Source organism: Mercenaria mercenaria, chromosome 2, assembly GCF_021730395.1.
Source record: "Mercenaria mercenaria strain notata chromosome 2, MADL_Memer_1, whole genome shotgun sequence".
Lineage (NCBI taxonomy): Eukaryota > Metazoa > Mollusca > Bivalvia > Venerida > Veneridae > Mercenaria > Mercenaria mercenaria.
Genome location: NC_069362.1, coordinates 72429995 through 72456635, shown reverse-complemented (window position 1 = coordinate 72456635; position 26641 = coordinate 72429995). Strand labels below are relative to the sequence as shown.

The 26641-nt window shown below is 36.5% G+C and overlaps 1 protein-coding gene across 3 annotated transcripts; it reads right to left on the bottom strand.

Annotated features, from left to right (window-relative positions):
* Window positions 1-831: 831 nt before the first annotated feature.
* LOC123564297 (splicing factor 1-like) lies at window positions 832-26641 on the bottom strand. 3 transcript variants are annotated; one of them, XM_045357771.2, is made up of 13 exons: window positions 26506-26641; window positions 24239-24421; window positions 17514-17589; window positions 11761-11913; window positions 11155-11275; window positions 7117-7269; window positions 6312-6430; window positions 5814-5985; window positions 5321-5464; window positions 4950-5097; window positions 2382-2657; window positions 1944-2051; window positions 832-1708 (listed from the first exon to the last, which is right to left on the bottom strand). In XM_045357771.2, the coding sequence occupies exons 1-13, from the start codon at window positions 26555-26557 to the stop codon at window positions 1437-1439; spliced, it is 1977 nt and encodes a 658-aa protein (XP_045213706.2). In that variant the 5' UTR covers window positions 26558-26641; the 3' UTR covers window positions 832-1436. The 3 variants fall into 3 exon arrangements, with proteins under 3 accessions (XP_045213706.2, XP_045213707.2, XP_045213708.2); XM_045357772.2 differs by lacking the exon at window positions 1944-2051; XM_045357773.2 differs by lacking the exons at window positions 17514-17589; window positions 26506-26641 and having other exon boundaries at window positions 24239-24415.

Genomic DNA, 26641 nt, shown 5'->3' with positions numbered 1-26641 from the left:
CAGAGGGGGGGAGATATAATAAACAGGCATACACTAAAATGATTTATATTTAAGCCTTGCAGTTTCCTTTTTTAGTATTAAACTCTAGGCTGTACAACACCAGTCTTACCTGGCCTTTAAACAATTGACAGGGGGGCCAAACTAATCTTTCAACAAATATAACGTGCTACGTCATTTAAAAAAAAAATCCTGTTGCAAAGGCAAGGACTGTTGTGGTAGACCCCTATTTAGTACAGATACCCAGCTCAAACATGGTAGGTGGTCACCTGATACATGATATATCTTTGATACTCCTAATGGACGGACAGACCAATGTAAGCATGCAAGACAATTTCACACAGCTCTTTTACATGGAATACTTCATCTCACCTTCCAAAGGTTTCTGGCATTCCTATTGGTCAAGAGATGTCACATGCTGACCAGACATATTCCATATTGATGGCAATAGTCTTCATATCAGTTTAGTAATCATCCCGAAAAGATTTTATAATACAGGTGTGAAAGGTTGTTTACTACAACCTTTTGTTTTGGTGAACAAATTTCGAGATAAACACTCAAATTACATATCAAACTGCCCAGTGCAAATTTCCTTGACCTGGCATATCTGGTGTCCTGCCGGTGTATACCATAGTCTCATAGAGTCTGATGAGAAAACCGTATTTTTTTTTGTGTTATGTGCCTTATTATAGCCTCCTTTGACCAACATCTCTCTTTCAAATTGAGTATCAACTTGTAAAACTGAATCTGATTTTGAGGATTGAATTTTGAATAGATCTGTATCAAGGATGGCAGGGTCATGTAACTGATATACTAGTAAAGATAACAAGTCTGCTTTGTACAAATTTTTACTGATCATCAGTGCTACAGTATAGCATTTAATGAATCAATCACACAAATCATTCACTATTTACATAATAATTTTAAAAATACAGTAATCAAAAACAAAATATGTGCAAATAACGAATGAGAGAAAAATGACCGATTTAAAATAAACCAACAGCTAGACATCATTTTAAAGCAGAAAAAAAATCTGTTCACATTATTTTGTTGACTGCAGTACTCCGATTTATTAAAAAACTATGCACAAATTTCCTTTATCATCTCAAATATGTAAATATCTAAAACCTAACAAGTTGTAAACCATGATACTGTTCAACAACTTGCATTTAAAATATCACATTAATTTTACTACTTTTCTACAATGCTGTTTTCTTAAATATTTTCAACAATTGGTAACATCTTAAAGCTTATTACAAGCTTTTTTACATACCGGTAATTAAAAACAACAACACTGGTATCTTTCTTAAAGTTATTCAATTGTCTGACATTCGTTTTGAATGTTTTCACCTCACAACTAGTCCTCACTCACACTAGACACTTTTCTGTACACTATATTACAATATATACAGTCCTGTCTTTACTTTTCACAGTCGCTGTCAGTTTGGAGGTGGTGGTGGCGGAGCTACCAGTAGCGGATTCACACCAGACATCTGGCTGGGATCATATCCTCCTGGTCCTGGGGGTGGAGGAGGCATACGAAAGCTCTGACCTGAAGAGGGTGGTGGTGGGGGAGGGGCTACAGGATTAGGTATTGACTGCATAGCTGGAGGCGGGACTTGTTGCCATGGAATCGACATACTAGCTGGTGGTGGCGGTGGTGCTGTCTGCCATGTTGACTGTGAGGATGGAGGTGGAGGAGGCACTGTGCCTGAAATATAACAGTAGAAATATCATACACAACTGAGTTTAAATTCTGCCAGGAAAATACCTTTTAAAATCAGTATTCTCGTATATCAGAATAAAGAAATTAATGCAAAAAAAAATTCACAAATTACATATTCTGTTCACTGTAATGAATATGAACCTTTTTACAGAAGCAATGTAATGTGTCTATTGTGAAAATTTAAATAACACAGTCCATACAGCCAGTAAAGACAGTTTACCTTGCTGGATCCATGACATGCTAGCTAAAGTTGTTGCAGGCTGACTGTTATTAGGAGGAGGGGGCGGGGGTGCTGCAGCCATCATTGTTGTAGGTGGTGGAGGTACACCTTGGAAAGATAAAACTTATGATTGATGTACAAGTATGTAATCCTAAGACCAGAAATTCACCAACAGAGGGTTGCCCTTTTGTTTTAATTACAGTTGGGGGTACTGTTTGAAATAAAGTTCTGTACACATCATTTCAATGCAAAATATGATAATTCGTGATTTTTAAGACATTTAGCAAGAAATTAATAAATTTCTCTAATATTAAACCTAAAATCACTCTTCATGCTACTTTTTGATCCATTTGAGTTCTCTACAACTGCTAAGAAATTAAAAAGGTTTCTAAGAAAAGAACAGGTAATAGTATATGTTGAACAAGAATTCAAACCTACCCATTGATAAAGATTGAGTGGGATTGGAACTGATATGAGATCCGCTGGATGTGCTCCATGCTGGTGGAGGCACTGGTGCTGCCATGTTCATGGAGTTAGGTGGTGGCACTGGGGCCACAGGTGCTGGTGCAGACATCTGCATGTTAGGTTGGAACTGGCTATTAGGCGGAGCTACTGGTTGTGGGGCTGAACCCTGGGGTTGAAACTGTGGCATACCACCCTGCTGCATGGGCTGCATCTGTTGTGGGGGCTGCATCTGGTTTGGTGGCTGCATTCCTAAACAGTAAAACCATAATTTATTAATATTTACTATTCAATGCATCATTTTATTACCATCTCATTCTCAAACAAAGAAATAAACTAGATATGTGTCCATAGGACACAGGTGCCCCCCAATCCTGTCACTGTACATGGTTTTATCACTCCAGATATAATATTTTTTAAGATGTTTGAAACACAAACTTTAAAACTTTATGTGTATTTTTCACTTGGTGAAGGGCCAAAACTCTTGCCTAGCCGAGTAAAATCCCAAGGAGAACACCTGATGCAAAACTTTACAGACTATATAACAATCCTCCATGTTTTATGACTAGATAAAGTACATTTTGACATACATGCAGCACAAACTTGATTTCATGACTCTAGAATTTTTTTTAAAGATATATGCAACACAAGCACTTTATGTGTATTTTTCACTAAGCCAATCTGGCTGAGTGAAATCCCAAACAGAACAACAGGTGCGCAACTTCACATGCTATATAACAATCCCCTAATGTTTTCTGACACTAAGTCAGATACTTTTTGAGATACAAGTGACACAAACTTGTATCCCATTTATGCATATTTTTGACAATCAAGGGCCAAAACTCTGTTGTGACTGATAAAAACTGAGTGATATCTCTAACAAAACCCCAGATGCACAACTCCACATGTTAAATAATATTCCTGTAATGTTTCAAAATACTGGGTCAAATACTTTTGAGTTACATGCGACACAAACTTGGGCCCTTTTTATGCCTATTTTGGATTAAGTCAAGGGCCATAACTCTGCTCTGACTGTGTGAGATCCAAATTAAAACCCCTGGTGCACTGCTTCCCGTGCTGAATAACAATCCCGAGATTTGATGATTCTGGCTCAAATACTTTTTGAGATATGAATGACGGACGTTCCTACATATGGATACTTATGTGGCTACTCTTTTGTTCTCTCTATTGTTCTTTTAGCCACGTAAGAGAAAAATAGCCACATATAAGCCTTACGGAATGAATGACATCAAAGAACAAGAGCTGTCTCCATAGGATGACACATGCCCCCGATGGCACTTTGAATGAATAGTTATGGCCGATGTTAGAGTTTAGGACCTTTGACCTACGGAGCTGGGTCTTGCGCGCGACACATCGTCTTACTGTGTCACACATTCATGCGTAGTTATTTTAAAATCCATGCATGAATGACAAAGATATGGACCGGACACGCCCATCAATGCACTATCATGAAAAATGACCTTTAAAGTCTAAGTGTGACCTTGACCTTTGAGCTACGGACCTGGGTCTTGTGCGCGACACGTCGTCTTACTGTGGTACACATTCATTCCAAGTTATTTGAAAATCCATCATCGATGACAAAGTTATGGACCGGACATGCCCATCAATGCACTATCCTTTAATGTCTAGGTGTGACCTTGACCTTTGAGCTACGGACTTGGGTCTTGCGCGCGACACGTCGTCTTACTGTGGTACACATTCATGACAAGTTATTTGAAAATCTATCCATCGATGACAAAGATATGGACCGGACACGCCCATCAATGCACTATCCTTTAATGTCTAAGTGTGACCTTGACCTTTAAGCCACGGACCTGGGTCTTGCGCGCGACACGTCGTCTTACCGTGGTACACATTCATGCCAAGTTATTTGAAAATCCATCCATCGATGACAAAGAAATGGACCGGACACGCCCATCAATCCACTATCCTTAAATGTCTAAGTGTGACCTTGACCTTTGAGCTACGGACTTGGGTCTTGCGCGCGACACGTCGTCTTACTGTGGTACACATTGACGCAAAGTTATTTGAAAATCCATCCATCGATGACAAAGATATGGACCGGACACGCCCATCAATGCACTATCCTTTAATGTCTAAGTGTGACCTTGACCTTTGAGCTACGGACCTGGGTCTTGCGCGCGACATGTCGTCTTACTGTGGTACACATTCATGCCAAGTTATTTGAAAATCCATCCATCGATGACAAAGATATGGACCGGACACGAAAATTGCGGACAGACTGACAGACGGTTCAAAAACTATATGCCTCCCTTCGGGGGCATAAAAAGTACAGTTACCTATTGTTCCTATAGCCACCTAAGTATGCAAATGTGAGCTCGGACAGACAGATGGATGGACAAGGACAACTCCAAGTGCACCCTCCCCCCCCAAAATTTAGGGGGCACAAAAATTTACACTGTTGTACATTTCACTAAATGTACTTATTAACTTTCAGCTCTTTTAAGCTATTATGAGTAAATGTCTTCTATTACTTTTGACTAAATAAATGTGTATACATACCCTGCATACCAGGCTGTTGCATGTGCTGTTGATGTTGAAACATCTGTGGTGGATTAGGCTGAGACATTGGTGGACGAGAATTGTTCATTGCCATCAGTGACGGTGGTGGGTGTCGATTTGGATTGTTGGGGAAATTGTTGAACCCACCCTGAAAAGAATTACAGATTTAAATCACCAATACTGAACAGGGCTCTTAATACCTTCACAATATCATTACTCAATGACCTGAACTGTAGTCTCAAATACGAGGGTTAGAGCTCATTTTTAACATATGTGAAGTTGTAATTTCCATGCTACATATAAAATTAAACTTCTGTTTCTAGACAGACAACCTTATAGGACTAAATAATGTGTAAATTGCTGCAGCATACCATAGGATTAGGTGGTGGCTGATTAAACCTCGACTGGACTGGGTGTGGTTGGTGTTGTTGTTGCTGGAATCTGTTTGTTGGTAGCATAGAGTTGTTGCTCTTTGGTGGTGGACCCTCACCTAGCTCAGCCATCAACGACATGTACTAAAAATAGATATTCATGCAACTTTAACTTGTCAGATAACAGTGATTTTTCACTTGAAAAGTTGGTCAAAATATGACACTTAACTAGAAAAACACAACTAGAAAAAGTTTCTAAGATAGTAAGTTTGTCAAATTGATTTCCATATATAGTTTATTTAGTAGGATAAAAATGAAGAAAATACTTTCTTTCCCACAGCCAGTGTTATTAAAGACTGGGAAAGTGTTCCATGCTGAGTAATTGCATTATTGTTTTTAGAGGTACCTTTCTAATGCCACAAGCATAACCACAAATTCAGTTTCCAGAAATAAAATTGTCATACAATACAGACAGAATTTTACATAGTCATACCTCACTGTCCATTTTTGCTTTGTCTGTAGTATTTTCTTGCATCATATTGCGGAAAGTGTCACCAGGTCTTGACTGTTTACAATCCTTGCTTAAATGACCAGCTCCTCCACAATTTGAACAGATGATTGTGTTTGTAACAATAGTCTGGGCTTGTTGCAACTGTTTTAGTTTCCTGTAGTATATATGTCATTTTCAGATACCAGTCACTTCGAGTAAAAACTGTATTATCAAGTATGTTAGCCAAGTTTTATTGCAATACTTGTGAAAGAAAATTAATACAAGCTGTCAAGGCTTCCATTAATTAGCTATAGTACTGACTACAATCTGTACATACGTAAGCAAGGTTTTATATCACGCTTTTACAGCACTTTCTAACTGCTCTGTCAATTTCACACTATCCAATTATTATCAGTTATAACTTCTTCATTATCAGAATTTTGACACAATCACACTAAGTGTAAGGTTCAGTAAAAAGTGTACAATAATCTGATGACTTACGCGAGTCCATCATTTTCTCTAAGGGTACCATTCAGTAATGCCAGTTCTCTTAGCTGTTGTTTACGAAGATCGTTTTGTCCCTCTGGAACTTCTACACTCTCTTTTATAATACCCTTTATCTGAAAAATTATAATTCTGAATAAAGCGTTTTCACATAATTTTTTTTTCTCCTTTACAAAAACTTTGACAGTGCCGTGACCACCTAATATAAATCTGTAATTGAGTCAACTGGGAGTGCTAGGAAATCTATAACAATTTACTAATACACACTCGTAAAAGATTCTAGAATAAGGCTAAATACTGTTTAATGTAAAATTGCATGTAAAAATACTTATGACCAAAGCAGGTGTTAAAAGGAATATACACAGCCAGGGATGTGATTGCTTACTGTGCAAAAAAGAAGAAATAAGAGGATACCACTTACACCTTTTAACCCTTAGCCTGCTGCAGGCAAATTTAACAGCCTATGCAAACAGCTTGGAACCAGATCAGACGCCGATTAAATCGGCGTCTGATCAGGTTCCAAGCTGTTTGCTACTCTGACAATATTTCTTCCAATTTTGGAGCAAATTGAATGAACTTAACAATTTTAGCAGACGACATTTCCAGCAGACGACAATTTACCTAGCATGCTAAAGGTTAACAATATTACAATTTTTGCACACATCTTACCAAATCTGATTACTTTTATTTCACACTTTTCTGTTCAATGAGAGGAAATCAGATGAAAAGACGAAAAATCACACCCCTGACAGCAAGATAAAGATGTCAAACAGTACTACACACAGAGAAAAAAGAAGTTCACCTTTTCCACTGCTTTCTTCACATTTTCTGGATTATTTGCTGTAACATAGGCATGTAGTGGTTCATCTTCACCTGGTAATGGCTGTCCATCTTTCCGTCCAATTTTACCATCTTTCACTGAACCCTTTCCTCTTATAATAATCTTAGCCCCAGTCTGAATAATCAATAGCAAATATTTAGATTCAAACATTTATATACCTAGATTCCTGTCTAAAAACTTTTGTTTTCAAAAATTGTTATTACTGTAACTACAATCAGGCCTTTTTTCATCATTCTGAGAATGCCACCAACACTGGTACAATTGGGAAAATACCTTTGTAATTTGTCTCAATTGGGAATAATGGACACTTAACGAAATATACTTGATTTCTTTTTGAATAACATTTTAAAATGTGTGATGGTATATTGATAACTGTTCACTGAATTTAATGAGTAAAAGTTTACTAAATAGCAAAACTATTGTTGAAAAGCAAAACAAAATCTGATTTTTTGTCTCAGTATAATAGATTTTCTAAGTCCAAAAGGGGCCATAATTCTTGCAAAAAGCAATGTAGAGTTATGGTACTTGCTGTGCAGAGTCAGCTTTTAATGGCAAACAACTGCTCCAAGTTTTAAAGCAATAGCATTGACCGTTAAGGAGAAATTGACCTAAACGCAGAACTTAATGAAGAAATCTGATAGTTTCTAAGTCCAAAAGGGGCCATAATTCTTGCAAAAAGCAGGATGGAGTTATGTTTCCTGCTGTACAGAGTCAGCTTTTGATGGTGAACAATTGTTGCAAGTTTTAAAGCAATAGCATTAATAGTTTAGGAGAAAAGCTGACCTAAACACAAAACTTAACCAAGAAATGATTTTCTAAGTCAAAAAGGGGCCATAATTCTAACAAACAAGAGAACCATGATGGTCCTGAATCGCTCACCTCTTCCCACATGACCCAGTTTTGAGTATGACGTCGTTTTTTCTATTATTTGACATAGTGACTTAGTTTTGAACTTGACCTAGGTATTATCAAGATAAAAATTCTGACCAATTTTCATGAAGATCCATTGAAAAATATGGTCTCTAGAGAGGTAACAAGGTTTTTCTATTATTTGACCTATTGACCTAGTTTTCGAAGATACGTGACCCTGTTTTGAACTTTACCTAGATATCATCAAGGTGAACATTCTCACTAATCTTCATGAAGATCTCATGAAAAATATGGCCTCTAGAGAGGTCACAAGGTTTTTCTATTTTTATACCTGCTGGCCTAGTTTTTGACCGCACGTGACCCGGTTTCGAAACTGACCTAGATATCATCAAGGTGAACATTCAGATCAATTTTCATGAAGATCCATTGAAAAATATGGCCTCTAGAGAGGTCAAAAGATTTAAATAATTTTAGACCTACTGACCTAGTTTTTTAACGCACGTGACCCAGTTTCAAACTTGACCTAGATATCATCAAGATGAACATTCAGACCAACTTCCATACAGATCCCATGAAAAGTATGGCCTCTAGAGAGGTCACAAGGTTTTTTTTATTATTTGACCTACTGACCTAGTTTTTTAAAGCACGTGATCAAGTTTCAAACCTGACCTAGATATCAAGATATATGAAGGTGAACGTTCTGACCAATTTTCATGAAGATCCATTCACAAGTATGGCCTCTAGAGAGGTCACAAGGTTTTTCTATTTTTAGACCTACTGACCTAGTTTTTGACCGCAGTTGACCCAGTTTCGAACTTGACCTAGATATCATCAAGATGAACACTCAAGATGAACAGACCAATTTTCATACAGATCCCGTGAAAAATATGGCCTTCAGAGAGGTCACAAGGTTTTTTCTATTATTTGACCTACTGACCTAGTTTTTGAAGGCACGTGATCCACTTTTGAACTTGACCTAGATATCATTAAGATGAACATTCAGACCAACTTTCATACAGTTCCCATGAAAAATATGGCCTCTAGAGAGGTCACAAGGTTTTTCTATTACTTGACCTACTGACCTAGTTTTTGAAGGCACGTGACCCACTTTCGAACTTGACCTAGATATCATCAAGATGAACATTCTGACCAATTTTCATGAAGATCTCATGAAATATATGGCCTCTAGAGAGGTCACAAGGTTTTTCTATTTTTAGACCTACTGACCTAGTTTTTGACCGCACATGACCCAGTTTCGAACTTGACCTAGATATCATCAAGATGAACACTCAGACTAATTTTCATACAGATCCCATGAATAATATGGCCTTTAGAGAGGTCACAAGGTTTTTCTATTATTTCACCTACTGACCTAGTTTTTGACGACACGTGACCCAGTTTCGAACTTGACCTAGATATCATCAAGATGAACACTCATACTAATTTTCATACAGATCCCATGAAAAATATGGCCTTTAGAGAGGTCAAAAGTTTTTTTTATTATTTGACCTACTGACCTAGTTTTTGATGGCACGTGACCCAGTTTCGAACTTGACCTTGATATCATCAAGGTGAACGTTCTGACCAATTTTCACGAAGATCTTGTGAAATATATGGCCTCTAGAGAGGTCACAAGGTTTTTCTATTTTTAGACCTGCTGACCTAGTTTTTGAAGGCACGTGACCCAGTTTCGAACTTGACCTAGATATCATCAAGGTGAACATTCTGACCAATTTTCATGAAGATCTTGTGAAATATATGGCCTCTAGAGAGGTCACAAGGCTTTTCTATTTTTAGACCTACTGAACTAGTTTTTGATGGCACGTGACCCAGTTTCGAACTTGACCTAGATATCATCAAGATGAACATTTTGACCAACTTTTATAAAAATCCCATGAAAAATGTGACCTCTACAGTGGTCACAAGCAAAAGTTTCCGGACGCACGGACGGACGACGGACACTGCGCGATCACAAAAGCTCACCTTGTCACTTTGTGACAGGTGAGCTAAAAACAATGTAGAGTTACGGTACTTGCTGTGCAGAGTCAGCTTTTAAATAACTGCTCCAAGTTTTATAGCTTTGACCGTTAAGGAGAAAAGTTGACCTAAACGCAAAACTTAACCAAGAAATCTGATAGTTTAAGTCCAAAAGGGGCCATAATTCTTGCAAAAAGCAGGATGGAATTATGTTTCTTGCCATACAGAGTCAGCTATTGATGGTGAACAAGTGTTGCAAGTTTTAAAGCAAAAGCTTTGATAGTTTAGGAGAAAAGCAGACCTAAACATAAAACTTAACCAGGCAATGCTGATCAAGTGATGACAATAACTCATCATTTTTTTTCCAAAAAATCAGATGAACTAAAAATCCTAGGCAGTAACAATGGTTTGGCAATTTTAAGTTCAACATACTATTTTGCATTGGGATTGCCTCCTACAGGTGGTAGCTTTATAGGGAAAACAAGAGCTGTCTCCATAGGATGACACATGCCCCCGATGGCACTTTGAATGAATAGTTATGGCCAATGTTAGAGTTTAGGACCTTAGACCTACGGACCTGGGTCTTGGGCGCGACCATCGTCTTACTGTGGTACACATTCATGCCCAATAATTTTAAAATCCATGCATGAATGACAAAGATATGGACCGGACACGCCCATCAATGCACTATCATGAAATATGACCTTTAACGTCTAAGTGTGTCCTTGACCTTTGAGCTACGGACCTGGGTCTTGCGCGCGACACGTCGTCTTACTGTGGTACACATTCATGCCAAGTTATTTGAAAATCCATATATGGATGACAAAGATATGGACCGGACACGAATGCACTATCATGAAAAATGACCTTTAACGTCTAAGTGTGACCTTGACCTTTAAGCTACGGACCTGGGTCTTGCGCGCGACACGTCGTCTTACTGTGGTACACATTCATGCCAAGTTATTTGAAAATCCATCCATCGATGACAAAGATATGGACCGGACACGAAAATTGAGGACAGACTGACAAGACGGTTCAAAAACTATATGCCTCCCTTCGGGGGCATAAAAAGCCCCGACAATTTCAACCATTCATCCACCCCTACATGTCTATTACTGTTAACTATAAAGATACAATTTAAATAGGGTCTACCTCTTTCTCCAATGTTTTGAGAGTGTTTCCACGTGGTCCAATAAGCAGGCCCACAAAGTTGATATCAGGATGTTCTTCTTGTGGTATCATAACCTTGTCATTGACACGTATCACTGGAGGTCTGTAAAATGGACAAAAAAGAATTCATCTTGCAATCTATAGATGGCATCTTTCAACATTTCCAGTATCTGTTACTGACTGCACATGCAGCAGTGATTGCACCAGTATCAGTAACTGTGCTCTTAGAGATGCAAGCAGCATAACTCCCAAACATAATGATAAAACAGGTTTCCTGTCTACAAACTTCTAACCATGCTTTGAAAACTGAGCATCTTTCACTTATTTGACCACTTATTACATTTCAAGTACAAAATGTAGTTAAAACTAATGAAGCCTATATGAAGATATGAATGCTGATGAAGTATGCACAAAATTAAAAAGACTAGCTTTCCTAATACCTGTCAAATTATTTGAATAGTACATTACTTAGCACAACATTTTTTCAACTCTGTATGGAAAGTGGCTTTATGATATCTGATTAAAATTTAATGTGGAAAAAACCTGCTACAGAGAAAAGCCAAATTCTGACAATTAAACTCTAGTTACTTGTAATCAGCTGGTGGCTTGTAATCTGTGTTTAGTGCCATGGCTTCCTGTACCAATCTGTGGCGATCTTCTTCCAACTTCTTCCGTGTTCTGTATTCCCTCGTGTTAAGACGTTTTCCTTCATTATTGTAGATAGGTTCTGGAGAGGGAGACCTGGTGGAGACAGAAATACACCTTTATACAGGCTCTTACTGTCACACTAGTGACCAAACCTCCTGGATATTTTCTTTAAACTACTTTCTTACATATACTGATTCTTTTAAGATTTCTGCTACATTGAAAAACAAAACTTATATCACTTGAAATTTGCAACAGTTATTTAGAATGAAAGAATTTTCTAATTTATTTAAATTTCGACTTTAATATTTTATTAGAAGAAGTCTTATAAAGAAAGTTTAAGAAACTATCACTTTCCGCTCATTTTCTGTCTTCATGGAATTTCAGAATTTCTTTAACAAACCCAAGAGATAACTAAATAATTCATTACAGTTTCAATTTAACAACCCTCTGCCTCTGAACCAAAACTACCTTTCTCTTCATATCAAACTAACCTGTTACTTGTAAAATTCTAGGATCTCCCACCACCCTTCCCCATCCCTTCACTATATTGTCAGCACAGGATATGATAACATTACTGACAAAAAATTTGACTAAACAAAGCAAATCAAGGGTTTTCTTCCTAAAGTAAATCTGTCTAAACTTTTTTCACAAGTAGAAAAGACTTTACATTTGACAAAATGATGAGTCATCCCTCTCAAATAAACATTTTAATTTCTTCTTCAAATAAAACTTACTTTACGGATATTTCTGTTGCCAAAGCACCTAAAATCTGTTTTCTTTCTGGCATTCCATGAGAACTTTTAGTTTTTCAGAAATAATTTTAATTAATTTCATTAGATGAAAGGTTCTGTAAGACAGTGCCTTACAAATGAGTATAATTTTCAGTTTTCTGAATTGTATTCAATAGGTTTTTTTTTTCGTCCAAATTTATATTAATCAGATGTTTGTTTCTAGATAATTAGCAGGTTAACTGCCAGAAATATTGGTGATAACAAGAACGTAGAATGTTTTAATTTATAATGTAGGCAGTCTTACAGCATCTCTCTACCGCTGATCATTATCCAGGAGCTTATGGTCACTATAGTGAACATTACACAACATGGAATAAACACATAGGTTCACCAGCTCAAGTTCACACTCCTTTTTCTTAACCAAGATGAAAAACAATTCTCAGTACAATCTATATCAAACAAGTTTATCAATTTTTCACAGCACACATGAGCATTTTGTGAGGTTCTCCAGAGGGTGACTTTTCACATGAGCATTTTGTGAGGTTCAGTGGGTGACTTTTCAAGCTTTCTTTTTTCAGCAATACATTTATGTGTACTGTCATCTGTTTTTGGAGCTTTGAGTACCAACATATAGTTCTAAATAGGTTTTTCATTTTTTTTTAAGTAGTTCACACATCATGAAGAAGAAAAGCTCCGGACAAAGTCATTCTTGTATCTGACCTTGACCTTAGACCTAGGAACCTGGTTCTTGCACATGAGACTCTGTCTCATTGTGGTGAACATTTGTGCCAAGTTATATCAAAATCCCTCCATGCATAAGAAGAAATGCTCTGGACAAAGTTGTCATTCTTGTATCTCACATTTTACCTCCAAGTGTGACCTTGACCTTAGACCTAGGGACCTGGTTCTTGCACATGACACTCAGTCTAAATGATGGTGAACAATTGTGCCAAGTTACATCAAAATCCCTCGATGCATGAAGAAGAAATGCTCCGGACAAAATCATTCTTGAATTTGACCTTTGACCTCTAGGTATGACTTTGATCTTAGACCTAGGGACTTGGTTCTAATCTTGCGCATGACACTCCATCTCATGATTGTGAACAATTGTGCCAAGTTACATCATAATCCCTCCATGCATGAAGAAGAAATGTTCCGGACACCAACCCGCCCGCCCGCCAAGGGCATTCCCATAATACGTCCCGTCTTTCAGACTGGTGTATAATATATTGGAAGAATTTTTCAAATAAACTAGTGTCCTTCTAACTGGGGATATAAATCAATTCAAACTAGAGATGCTTTTGAGAAAAGCGCATGTCTCCCACAACTGCCCCTTAGATGATGAAAAATGTTACTGTAGATGTTTTAGACAAGTGGATCCAATTAGATGGTCTGGATGAAAGGATCCAATCAGTAATTCAAGGGCCATAAATGAAAAGTGCCTGGGCGGATTTGGCTAGTTATCGAACTTGGGTAAGGTCTTATGGCCAAACACATTTTGTTCAAGTTTGGTGAAGATTGGATGAGAAATGTTCGACTTAGAGAGCGGACAAGAGTAAACAGACGGATTTTTTCAGTAATTCAAGGGCCGTAACTCTAAAATGCCTGGACCGATTTAACTAGTTATCGAACTTGGCCGAGGTCTCATGGTCAAACACATTTTGTTCAAGTTTGGTGAAGATCGGATGAGAAATGTTCGACTTAGAGTGCGGACAAGAGTAAAAAGGCCGATTTTTCGATAATTCAAGGGCCGTAACTCCAAAATGCCTAGACCGATTTGGCTAGTTATCGAACTTGGCCAAGGTCTCATGGTCAAACACATTTTGTTCAAGTTTGGTGAAGATCGGACGAGAAATGTTCGATTAAGAGTGCGGACATGAGTAAAAAGGCCAATTTTTCGATAATTCAAGGGCAGTAACTCCAAAATGCCTGGACCAATTTGGCTAGTTATCGAACTTGGCCGAGGTCTCATGGTCAAACACGTTTTGTTTAAGTTTGGTGAAAATCAGATGAGAAATGTTCGACTTAGAGTGCGGACAAGCTTTGTGACAGACAGACACACAGACAGACTGGAGTAAATCAATATGTCTCCCACACCACTGTGTGGTGGGAGACATAACAAGTTGGTAAGCAGGGTAAAAGTAAGGTTTCACATCCAAAATGGTGACATTTCATAACTTTTCCTTTCAAAACAGCAAGCTCTATCTTTATATACATTCAAAATATTTATGCATCTCTAATATGCATTTAGAACTTGGTGGACTATTCTTACATTTGCTTCTTCACACCAAATTTCATCAGAAATGTGAACTTGAGCTTTCCAATGTCAACAAACTAGTGGGAAGGAAGGCAGTTGCAAACAAACAAACCAATCAGTTTCTGTTTTAACAAATTGTTTGTTCCGCTCCATCCCCTTTAAAACCATTCATTTAATTACTCACATACACCCAAAAACAGCACCAAAATAAGATCTCTAATATTGTTTGATACTCTTAGCTGACTGCTTGGTATGTATTATTATTTTTATCAATGTTTCCAGTATAGAGTTTAAATTCAACTGAGCTTGTTTGCCTGCACAGCCAGAACTGCACGGAGAAACAGATGTTTTCTTGTTACTAACTACATATAACACACATGGAGCAAGTCATCTTTTATCAAATATTTATGCATGCAGACTTCCAGAGGATAATTATGTACATATTTATCTTTTTTAATTAATATAGCAAAATTGTCAATTATCACTTTCAACATTCAACAATATATCCTAAAATATAATATCCTAAAAAATATAAAAAAAATATTTAGATTATTATATTAAACATTTTTTATCAATACAGCATGCTATGAAAGAACATGCCTATGGGGCGCCGGTGCTTGATTTTAAACACAACAGGAGCCATGATGAGTAATGGAGCAACAAAACTATGATTTGCAAAACCAAATATAAAGGGCAATGAAAAACTCACTGCTAATTAAAAAGCACAAATGACAGATACTGTGAAATGCTACTGTTTTAGACTTAACATAGATAAACGGTTATACAATTACTTCAAATTAATTGGGTTAGATTAATATAAGTCACAGACTAAACTATAACAAAGTTATCAAATGACTAAAAATTGTCTTTCTGAATAATCCTAGAGAATTAAATATTCCTGAAATGCAAGTTTTTCCATTAGGATTTACACTGAAAAATCAAATCTTCCATATAGAGCTGAAAATGTACAGTTACAGGATTACCTCCCTTTGATCACATCTTTGGGTTGGAGTTGAGGGCCTTTATTAAGTTAAAGCATTATGATTATAAAGAGAAAAATGCAATTAGCTAAAACAAGGACATAAAAACCTATGTAATCATGTGATCTGAGAAAATTTATACCTGAAAATTAGGAAATAGCACTCAAAGTTTTCAATATAAAATGAAAGTTATCATTTACAATATTTTATTCAAAGAAAATATTAGAATTACTGGTGTTCTAGTCCAACATGCGAAGCCACATTGTACATCAAAATATCCAGTTATCCTGAAACTAAGTGTCCTTCAAACACTTTTTTTTATTTCTAAATGTTTAATTCATTTTTCATAAACTCTTCCATTAAAACAAATTTAGCTGAATAACTGGCAGCTAATCAAACTGATGTACAAAATTCTTCTGCATTATTGGACAGGAAAACAATCTGACTTCAAAATAGAACACATTAAAACTTGTAAGTTTCTACTAAAAAGTAAACATTGAAAGGTTTTTGGAATATCAGTATAGTGAAATAAACTGGGAAATGATTTGCTTCTGTCTGAAGAGGTTATTTTTGAATATGTTATCCAATTTTAATAGCAAGATAAAATCATATGTAGAAATGTGTCCATTGATTATACATGGCTGAATAAAAAAAAAAAGACAATAACACAGACAGAACTTGGGAGTTTATTCAAATAAATCTACCCGAGGAGGATCAACAGTTACTCCACTATAAAGAGGACAGCAAAGCTCAACCTTTCAAAAGTGCTGATGGCCCTAGATTGCTCACACGACTTTCACAGGTTATTTAGACAATTCTGGTACAGTTCTAATTATTTGAAAATGTGGCCAGTCTTCTTCAGGCAAGTTTCCACTATATACATATAGGAAATATTATATTTACAATGTAAATACAGGAAAACAGGACTAAACCCTCTGGTTGGCAATGTTTTTGAAAAAACTGAAGTAATTTGAACGTACACTTGTACTTGGTACTGGGTCCCTATGACATTGTTTCAAAATTAGACCATCCGTTTCTGAAGAAAAGATATTTAAAGCTTGTACATGTACTACACACCTGTAAGGCGAAGTGGCCACACACCCTGGTGGCTATGTTTAATGACAAATCAGATTATTGTGAACACTCTTGTTAGAGAAAACTGCTCTGTCCCCTGGTGACTAATTTTTCAAAATAGGAAATAATCTGAAGGTGTTTGGTATAGGTTCATCCAAGGATTGTTTGTCTGAAATTATTTCAAAATCACGTCTGAAGTTTCTGAAAAGACAACTCAAAGTTTACATTATAATGTATAGGGAAAACCTGCTCCACCCAGGATTTTTTTTAGTGAAATTATTTTGCAATCAAGTTAGCAGTTTCTCTCAAGAAGATTTCTCACAGTTTCTACTATAACCATATACAGAAGATAAAAAAAGGGAAAAACTTTGTTGACATGCAAAACACAGTTACGGGACCTGTGCAATGCTTAAAAACTTTATCAAATCAGGATGTGAACACCGATGAACTGAAGAGTACAATAGCTCTCCCTATTCTTTGAATAGTCGAGCTAAAATTAATAAGGTTAGAATTTTCAGCTTTTTTCAATACTGATACTGGTAGGTAAGCCAAACAGAACTAAGAGTGCCATTTCCTGTATAGATTACTGGTACCAGGTCCTGTTCACTAAACAAGAGTGAAGTTATTTCATGTATCAGCTGATCAGCAAACCTGTCTTCTTGATTAGGTGGAATGCCTAGATCACCCGTCCGTAACCGGCGACTTATCTCCTCTATCTGCAGGTGCACTGTAAAGCAAGTTGTTAAATTGCAATAAAAGCAGAATATACAAGTTGTCAAATAACAAGAGCTGTCACAAGAGACAGCGCTTGACTATTCCGATGCAAGATACTGATACTGGGCACATCCGAGGAAGCTGGAGCTGTCACTGGAGTGTTTAATAACCCCAATGTGGATGAAGATATTGGACAATAGCTCAAGTCTGTGTCAGATGTATTTAGTAATAAAAGAGATAGAGAAGTGTATCAAAACATTAAATAATTATAAAAGGGACACAATTTATAGAAAATTTCTGCAATAGTAATTCACCATGACACTGTGTCATATCATGTGGCTTATAATGTGGAGCAACTAAGTTTGAATCAAATAAGTGAGATAGAGCGGAAGTGCTTCATAGCTTGAACCTGAAATTCTAGTAAAAAGAGGGCATCACTCATAGCATTTTGGTGCCATCATCATGAACATTGTGACATATGACGTGGGTGACCATGTGGAAAAAATCCATTTAACAACAAAAGAGACATAGTGGAAAAAAATCAAATTAAACTATAATTCTAAGTAAAAAGGGAACACAAGTCACTAAAAATTTGTGCCAGAGTTATGGACCTTGTGTCATTGATGAGGATGATGATGTGGAAGAACAGCATCAACCTGAAATTCTAAGTAAAAAGGTGGCATAATTCATGAAATATTGGGGCCAGAGTTATGGCCCTTGTGTCATATGATGTGAGTGATGATGTGCTACAACTATTTTAAGTTTGAATCAAATTTGTTTGGTAATAACAGATATAGAGTGAAAGTGCATCAAAACTTTAACCTGATATATTATGTAAAAAGGGGGGCATAATTCATGAAATATTGGTTCCAGAGTTATGAACCTTGTATAATATGATGTGTGTAATGATGTTGAAACTTCTGTAATAACAGAGATAAAGTAAAAATTCACCAAAAATTCTAAGTAAAAAGGGGGCATAATTCATCAAAGTTTGGTGCCAGAGTTATGGACCTTGTGTCATATGATGTAGGTGATGATGTGGAACAACTATCTTAAGTTTGAATCAAATCCATTTGGTAAAAACTGAGATAAGAGTGCAAGTGCACCAAAACTGTAACCTGAAATTCTAAGTAAAAAGGGGGATAATTTATAAAATATTGGTGTGAGAGTTATGGCCCTTGTGCCAGATGATGTGGGTGATGATGAGGAATGGCTATTTTAAGTTTGAAGCAAATCCATCGTTATTACAGAGATAAAGAGAAACTAGATGTGTGTCCATAGGACACAGGTGCCCCCCTCCTGCCATTGTAACATGGTTTTATGACTCAAGTTAAATAATTTTTAAGATGTTTGCAACACAAACTTTTAAGAACCTTAGGTGTACTTTTCACTTAGTTAGCCATAACTCTGGCCTAGCCGAGTAAAATTCTAAAGAGAACACTTCACAGGCTATAAAACAATCCTCTAATGTTTTATGATTCTAGGTCAAGTACATTTTAACATACATGTTTCACAAACTTTTTTTTTTGAGTAAGTCTGGACAAGAAGTCTGGTCTTGTGTAATGAAAAAACTTAAAAAACAAAATAAGTCAGGGGCCATCAGTCCTATACGACTGAATGAATCCGGATGCGAAACCCCGGGTGCACAACTGCACATGCTGACCAACATTCCTGTAAACTTTGGTGACTCTATGTCAAATACTTTTGGAGCTACGTGCAACACATTAAAATGACCAATTTTTTACTAAGTCAGGGTCCATAACTTCTACATGACTGAATGAATCCAGACGCGACACCCCAGGTGCACAACTACACATGCTGACCAACATTCCTGTAAAGTTTTGTGACTCTACGTCAAATACTTTTGGAGCAAGGCGCGACACAACATTAAAATGACCAATTTTTACAAAGTCTGGGGCCATAACTCCTACACGACTGAATGAATCCGGACGCAAAACCCCAGGTGCACAACTACACATGCTGACCAACATTCCTGTAAAGTTTTGTGACTCTATGTCAAATTCTTTTGGAGCTAGGCGCGACATAACATTTTTGGAAGGATGGACGGACGGAAGGATGGACAAGAGCAAATCTATATGCCCCCACCACTCATGGTGGTGGGTGGGGGGTGGGGGCACAAAAAGAGAAAGTGCATCAAAACTTTAACCAAGGTGTGGACGCGGAAGGATGCCGACGCCAGGGCGAGTAGGATAGCTGTCCATACCTTGTATAGTCGAGCTAAAAATTCATGTCTGTCAAAATGTCAGCAGAATTTCGCAGCCTTAATGAAATTTGCTTTTATGTACATAAACTATAACTGCGAGGTGATTTCACTTATTATTTTGTGTCAAACTCACAAGTTTTATCAAAAGTGATGACTCAGTAGATTCAATCAAACCAATACTGCTATTATACTGCTTGGTTGTGTTCTTATGCTTCCAAACAATTTTTTTCACAGATTATATGAACTGTCACAACAGCAATCTTTTAGGTGCCGTATAGAGGCTGTAAAAGGTATCCCCCTACTTGAGTCTCAGTGTTGTTATATTTTCTGATCCATTCGTAGAAACATTTAATTTTAGTAAAATAGAATTCCACTTAAGCTTATGCAAGGGGGTGTAAAAGGTGTCACACATTTCATTACCTCTCATGAACAGACTCAATCAGACCAAGTCTGCTGTTAAGTTGCTTGGTTGCGTTTAATAACTATCACATGCAGGCTTGTTCTTTGAAATAGGACATGAAGCTTTTGGTTACCGGTATTTAACCTTTAGCATGCTAGATAAATTGTTGTCTGCTGGAAATGTCGTCTGCTAAAATTGTAAAGTTCATTCAATTTGCTCCAAAATTTAATCGGCGTCTGATCTGGTTCCAAGCTGTTTGCTAAGGCTGTTAAATTCGCCTGCAGCAGGCTAAGGGTTAAATAATCCTAGTTACATTGCAAGAAATAATTGTCCAAATCTTGTTCTGTCCATGTGTGCAGAAGTCACAGCTACGATTAACACAGTTTTGAATAACGCAATAATGTTTTTATGAAATGCATGTTTTGCTACGTCAATGAATTTAAGTCAATCTGTCTGATATTGGATTGCCTTTGTTTCATTTTTTATCTCCCAAAATCCATCCTTTCTCAAATGGCAAAAAATCTGGTAATTGTTGATTCATCCGTCTGTATAGTGGTATGTCTTGCTACACAATAAAATGCAATACGTTAGTCAGTCAATGGTCAAATTGTTGAGAAATAAACGTAAAGTCTATTTAGTTGTTCAATGAAACTAACATTCAAACAGAGGCACACACTCATGCACGAGTTTGAAAGAAAAGTTCCAATATATAAAAAATTCTTCTTTATATAAACAAAACTGTGATCAGTTTTAAAACTCATCTCGCTCACCAGAGTGATTACTTTGTACAAATAGAACATAAAGCAGACTCGATGCAGCCAGTCTGTTAAAACAAGAGCTGTCACAGGAGACAGCGCGCTCGACTATTTCGCTGCTGGATAGTGAAACTGGGCACATCTGAGGAAGCTGGAGCTGTCACTGGAGTGTTTAAGGACTCCAATGGTGGATGAAGATATTGCACAATAGCTTGGGTCTGTGTCAAAAATATTAAGTAATAAGAGAGATAAAGATAATGTGTATCAAAACACTAAATAAGTATAATTCTAAGCAAAAAGGGAGCATAATTCATAAAATATTGGTGCAAAAGTTATGCACCTTGTGTCAAATGATGTGGGTGATGATGTGGAACAATTATTTCAAGTCTGAATCAAATCCATTTAGTAATAAAAGAGATATAGTGAAATTGCATCAAAATTAACCTTAAATTCTAAGTAAAAGGGGGCAAAATTCATCAAATATTGGTGCCAGGGTTATGCACCTTGTGTCATATGATGCGGGTGATAAGGTGGAAGAACTATATATTTTAAGTTTGAATCAAATCCATTTAGTAATAACTGAGATAGAGTGAAAGTGCATCAAAACTTTAACCTGAAATTCTAAGTAAAAGTGGGGGATAATTCATGAAAAATTGGTGCCAGAGTTATAGACCTTGTGTCATAAGACTCATATGATGTGGAATATCTATTTTAAATTTGAATCAAATCCATTTAGTAATAACTGAGATAGAGTGAAACTGCACCAAAACTTTAATTTGAAATTCTAAGTAAAAAGGGGGGATAATTCATGAAATATTCAGTGTTCACGCTGCCAATCGACAGCGATTATTTTATTCAAATGTCGATGAAAACGCAATTTTTGGCGATAGAAAATGGCGATTAATTTATAAAAATGCTACAAAAAAAAAATATTGCAAAAAATTGTCCTTAAACTGCTGGAACATATATAGTTTTATCGACCAAAACGTGCGAAGTCGGTAGCAGGAAGTGCCCAGAGGCATAATTACCCCCTCTAAAGGTGACCTTGACACGCTTAATTGATTTGTTTATCGCCAACACGCGGACGTGGTATACTTCACTAACTGATCCACAGGTGTGCACTATTGATCAAATAGAATTTTAAAGCAACAATTATGATCGCTTTATCCTTGATCATTTAATCGCCATTATTTACCAAACAAACAAATTTTCTGGTTTGAAATGAAAAAAGGAAAGAATAATTTAGAAACTCTGAACATCGCTTCAAGTTTGTGGAGATTATAAATGAATTTGACGTACTATACAGATGTTTCACCCGCTGAAGGCCTCTCGATTTCTGCAGTTTTGGGAAAACCATACTGCGTCTAAATTTAGCATCTCTTTTTCTGCGTTCTGATTGGGTCCCTGTCGCAGGCTCGTGTGATTTTGCACACGGTAACTCGGCAAATTGAAACCGGAAACATAAACAATATTATCACAAAGTTTGGACAAATTCGTTGTTACAACAAGTAAGTTTTGACTGCGGACAAGTAGATTTTTAAGTTTCATTTGTCCATGGACAAGTGAAAAATATTGGGATTTCCACACCCCTGTCAGATCTATCCTCTTTAAAGAGTCGGCTCTATTTTACATTACTCAGGTAATAACTGATGCTTTTGACTCAAATTTTCTTCCTACTTTCGTCCCAAAAAGTAATGATCATTCTTGACCAGAATTCACAATGGGTCATGTCACATACTAAAATGGTATTTTCAGTGATATTTGAATACAAACAACTGAAGATACATGTATGCATTAATGTTTGATTATTCAAAGCATATGATAAACCTGAATAATGATAATTGAAAAGTAATGTGTGTTTAAGTGTTTCATGAAAAAAAAAATTAAATAGTTATAAATACCCTGTTTTATGTTTTTTATTGAAATGCAAAAAGCGCGCGCGAATAACGCGCACCTAGTTTGTCTGTTAATTTTTTCCCTGAAAAAAAAAAAGTGGCTATTAATTCATAATAGCACTGAATATTGGTGTGAGAGTTATGACCCTTATGCCAGATGATGTGGGTGATGATAAGGAATAACTATTTTAAGTTTAAAGCAAATCCATCAAGCAATTACAGAGATCAGGAGAAAAAAGAGAAAGTGTAAAAAAAACTTTAACAAAGGTGGGGACGCGGAAAGACGCCAACGCCAGGTTGAGTAGGATAGCTCTCCATATACTTCGTACAGTTGAGCTAAAAACTATCACTTTTCTGGCAGACCAGACGAGCCTAATAAATATTTTGTATTCAATTACCACAGACAAAAAGTTTCAGGTTAATTGGACATAATTGCACTTGCAGAGAAACCTAGCATAAAACTGCCATTATTGTCAGAAATGAATGCTTACAAACATATATTATACATTTTATGCTTGAAAAATGTTAACGCATGTTTGTTTCCAGTTTTATCATCTGCAGAATCCCTTGGGATGCGCTGGTGACCATGTTCTGATAGGAGTAGGCATTGACCATCCTTCAGGATTCTGCAGATGTTACAATTAAAATGAAAACCATGATGTATTATCCCTACATTCCAACAGTTTGTTTAAACATCGTATTTTACACATGTCAGAATGAAATTTCTTTTTCGGACAAAATCTGACCACAGAACTTGACCACAGATATTTCAGTGTAAGATATGGGAGCATTGCTGCAATGCTAATTTACCAAATCACCATTTAATATGACTATGTTAAGAACAAATATGCAGTAAACCAAATAATTACCCAAAATGTTCTTTTGGTTTTACAGTACATTTTTTTTTACCAATGCAGGTTTTACCTCAAATATATATTGTATCAAATGGTAAAATGTAAACATCTCCGGACTCTCCTATATGTTGGGGGAAAAAATAAAATTAACATGGTTTAAACTCAAAATGGAAATTCAGGAGTACAGGGAACATGAATTTCACCGAAATTCAAATTGTATCGCAAAATGAAAATATGCATTTCATCCCAGGTCTGACCATTGATTTCAAGTACAACATCTTGATACCAGTTACTTCCATCTTGTCTGTAACAGCCGGACTACAGAATCATGACAACCGTCTAAAATGCTTTACTTACCTAACTTCACACATCTGTCAGTAAACCTACATAATTCAATTAAATCATTTAATTAATCTATATCTGAAAAAGTTATTATGTATGTATATCTGCAAAAGATAAATACCAATTGAACGTATGTGAAGTTTAGAGCTGCCACTGAACATTTTAGATGAGCACAGATGCCTAGACACTTACACAAGTATTGTCTCTCTTGTTCCTTTGAGAGGTTGCATGGAAGTATAGTTGGCATGCCTGGAATTACTGTTTTGTCTTGTACATCTTCAGCTCCCCATCTACTTCTACGTTTCTTCTTCCTGTCGAACCCACCATCTCCTGAGCCACTGTGACTGTTACTACCACTACCCCATCCTTGCTGATCTGCAAATTGGATTCATTCATTTACTAGTTAGGATCTCCCTAGGCAATTTAAGTAAAGTAAAGAATATAAGAAGGCTTTGTTTTACCTCCTGTAAGATTCTAGTATTTTAATGGTTAAAAGGTGGTCATGTGGTGTTCCCCTATATTTCTCTGGAGGGTCTATAGCTTTTCATGTTATTCTAGGCTAAAAATAAGTAGCTGAAAAAAAAACAAAATAATTATAGGGTTTGTAAATGACCCTCAACAGAAATATGTGGGGTAGGTATGATAAATATGGGGACTCAGCTAATGCTAACAGGGTTCTCGGAAACGCTTAATTCTGTGTATTTGTACGCATACATTTTGGAAAAGGACGCCAAAATATTCCAACCGCGAGACCCCGGGACGCGTAAAATATTGACCGAATGCGTTGCTTACCAATTACACTTGTTAAAAGCTATTTCGCTGGTCAATCAAAGGCGGAGTTTGTGGTGGCTGCTTTGCACTCTCGACCAATCAAAGATCATTGTTTTACAATAACCGCATGGTCGATTAAGGTAGTATTGTTTACGTAATGGATTTAATCAACACGCAGCAAACATCCATTTAATTTATGTGCTATGTGTGTTGACCAATTTATTTTCATAACACGCTGCTCATTTATGCTTTTTACATTCGCCGCAAATTATGACCGGAACTAGCGTTGTTTGAAGGACAGTAACTGCATTTAATTGTGATGTTATTTGCAGCCGTTCCCAATCCCAAATCGATAAATTAACGTGACAAATTTGACTCGCTTGATGCGATACAAAATATATTTCAAACGCCGACATCGTTTGTCATTTAAAGTATGAAATTTTGGGAATAAAAATTATTCGAATCAATGCAAAATTTGGACATTCTGACACAATTCAATTGACATTAGAAAAACTTGGCGTAAACCTCGAACGTGTTGAATCTAGTGCAAACTGAAAGTGAATCTAGTGCAAACATGTAGTTGATGATTATGATAACGAGTGTTTTTTTCCCCACTTAAATAAAATAGACTGTTTTGAAATGTTATTCCTTCATCTTTTACCATGAATAAAGTTACATAAATTGAAATTTATAAGGCAAGAGTTTTTAATTAGTTGTTTTTTGGGAGCAATAAACACGATATAATGAAATTCAAAAGTGAAAATAAAAGTAAGGCATTTTTGTAATTTCATCATATCAGACACAATAAAGAAATATAAAATACATTTGTTTTTATAGCTCTTTGGATGCAAGAAACAACCAATTAAAGGAGCTGGCATTAAGAGTTTTTTCTGGTCTACCTTAAATTTTTTTTTTTTACTGAGACTTTCTTCAGACTATAAAAAGTTCCGATATGACATTTTTTAGATATATTATGACATAGAAAATCTCTGTTAAGAAATTCAAGGTGAGCATCCACCCGAGATCTCGTACACCCAAGAAATTTAGATTATAAAACTTCTCTGAGACCAGTCTGAAATGTGCAGCTATTGGTTCATCACTTTGGAATCTATCATAATTTATATGCATCACATTTAACGGCCTTGACAAAAGGAAGCGCTTCAGAAGGCTATGACTTTATCTAGCGACCAGCATAAATATAGGACTCAATATTTTCATACTGGGACTCCCAACTTTTTTCAGGAAGGGAGTCCAGGACTCTACTTTGAAAATCCTAGTGAGAACCCTGACAAACAACCCACAGCTTTCGAATTAAATGCTCGTTTAAAATATTATGAATTTGCTGATGATATTAAGAAAATGACAAGGTTGTCCCAATGCCATTTTTTCAACCAACGTAAGTAGATTGAATCTGGCTTAGCAATGGATAAAACAATAAAATCCGCGAGGACAGGTAGGACATTCAAGCCAACCAGGGCTCACAATTCAACGATTCTTATTCTCGTCAGACATTGCAGAAATTAAATAACTCTTCCATTATTTGTCATGTACTGAATTCTTTTTAGATTTTTGTTATTGTACGTTATTTACAGAATATCTGTTTTGCCAAATAATGGTTGCCTCCCTTGCTAAAACGAATACTTCTCGTTTCAAGGTTAATTGCTTAGAACAGATTTCTAAATTCTTACTTCCTCCGAAATCTAGAGGTCTTTTTTGTTGATTTGAACTTGAATACATCATCTAAAATCTCCAAAACACGTCAAGATTGCTTTTTGCTAGCGCCGTCCTGTTTACCTACTCCGGGCTGTTTCGTGACGTCAGAAA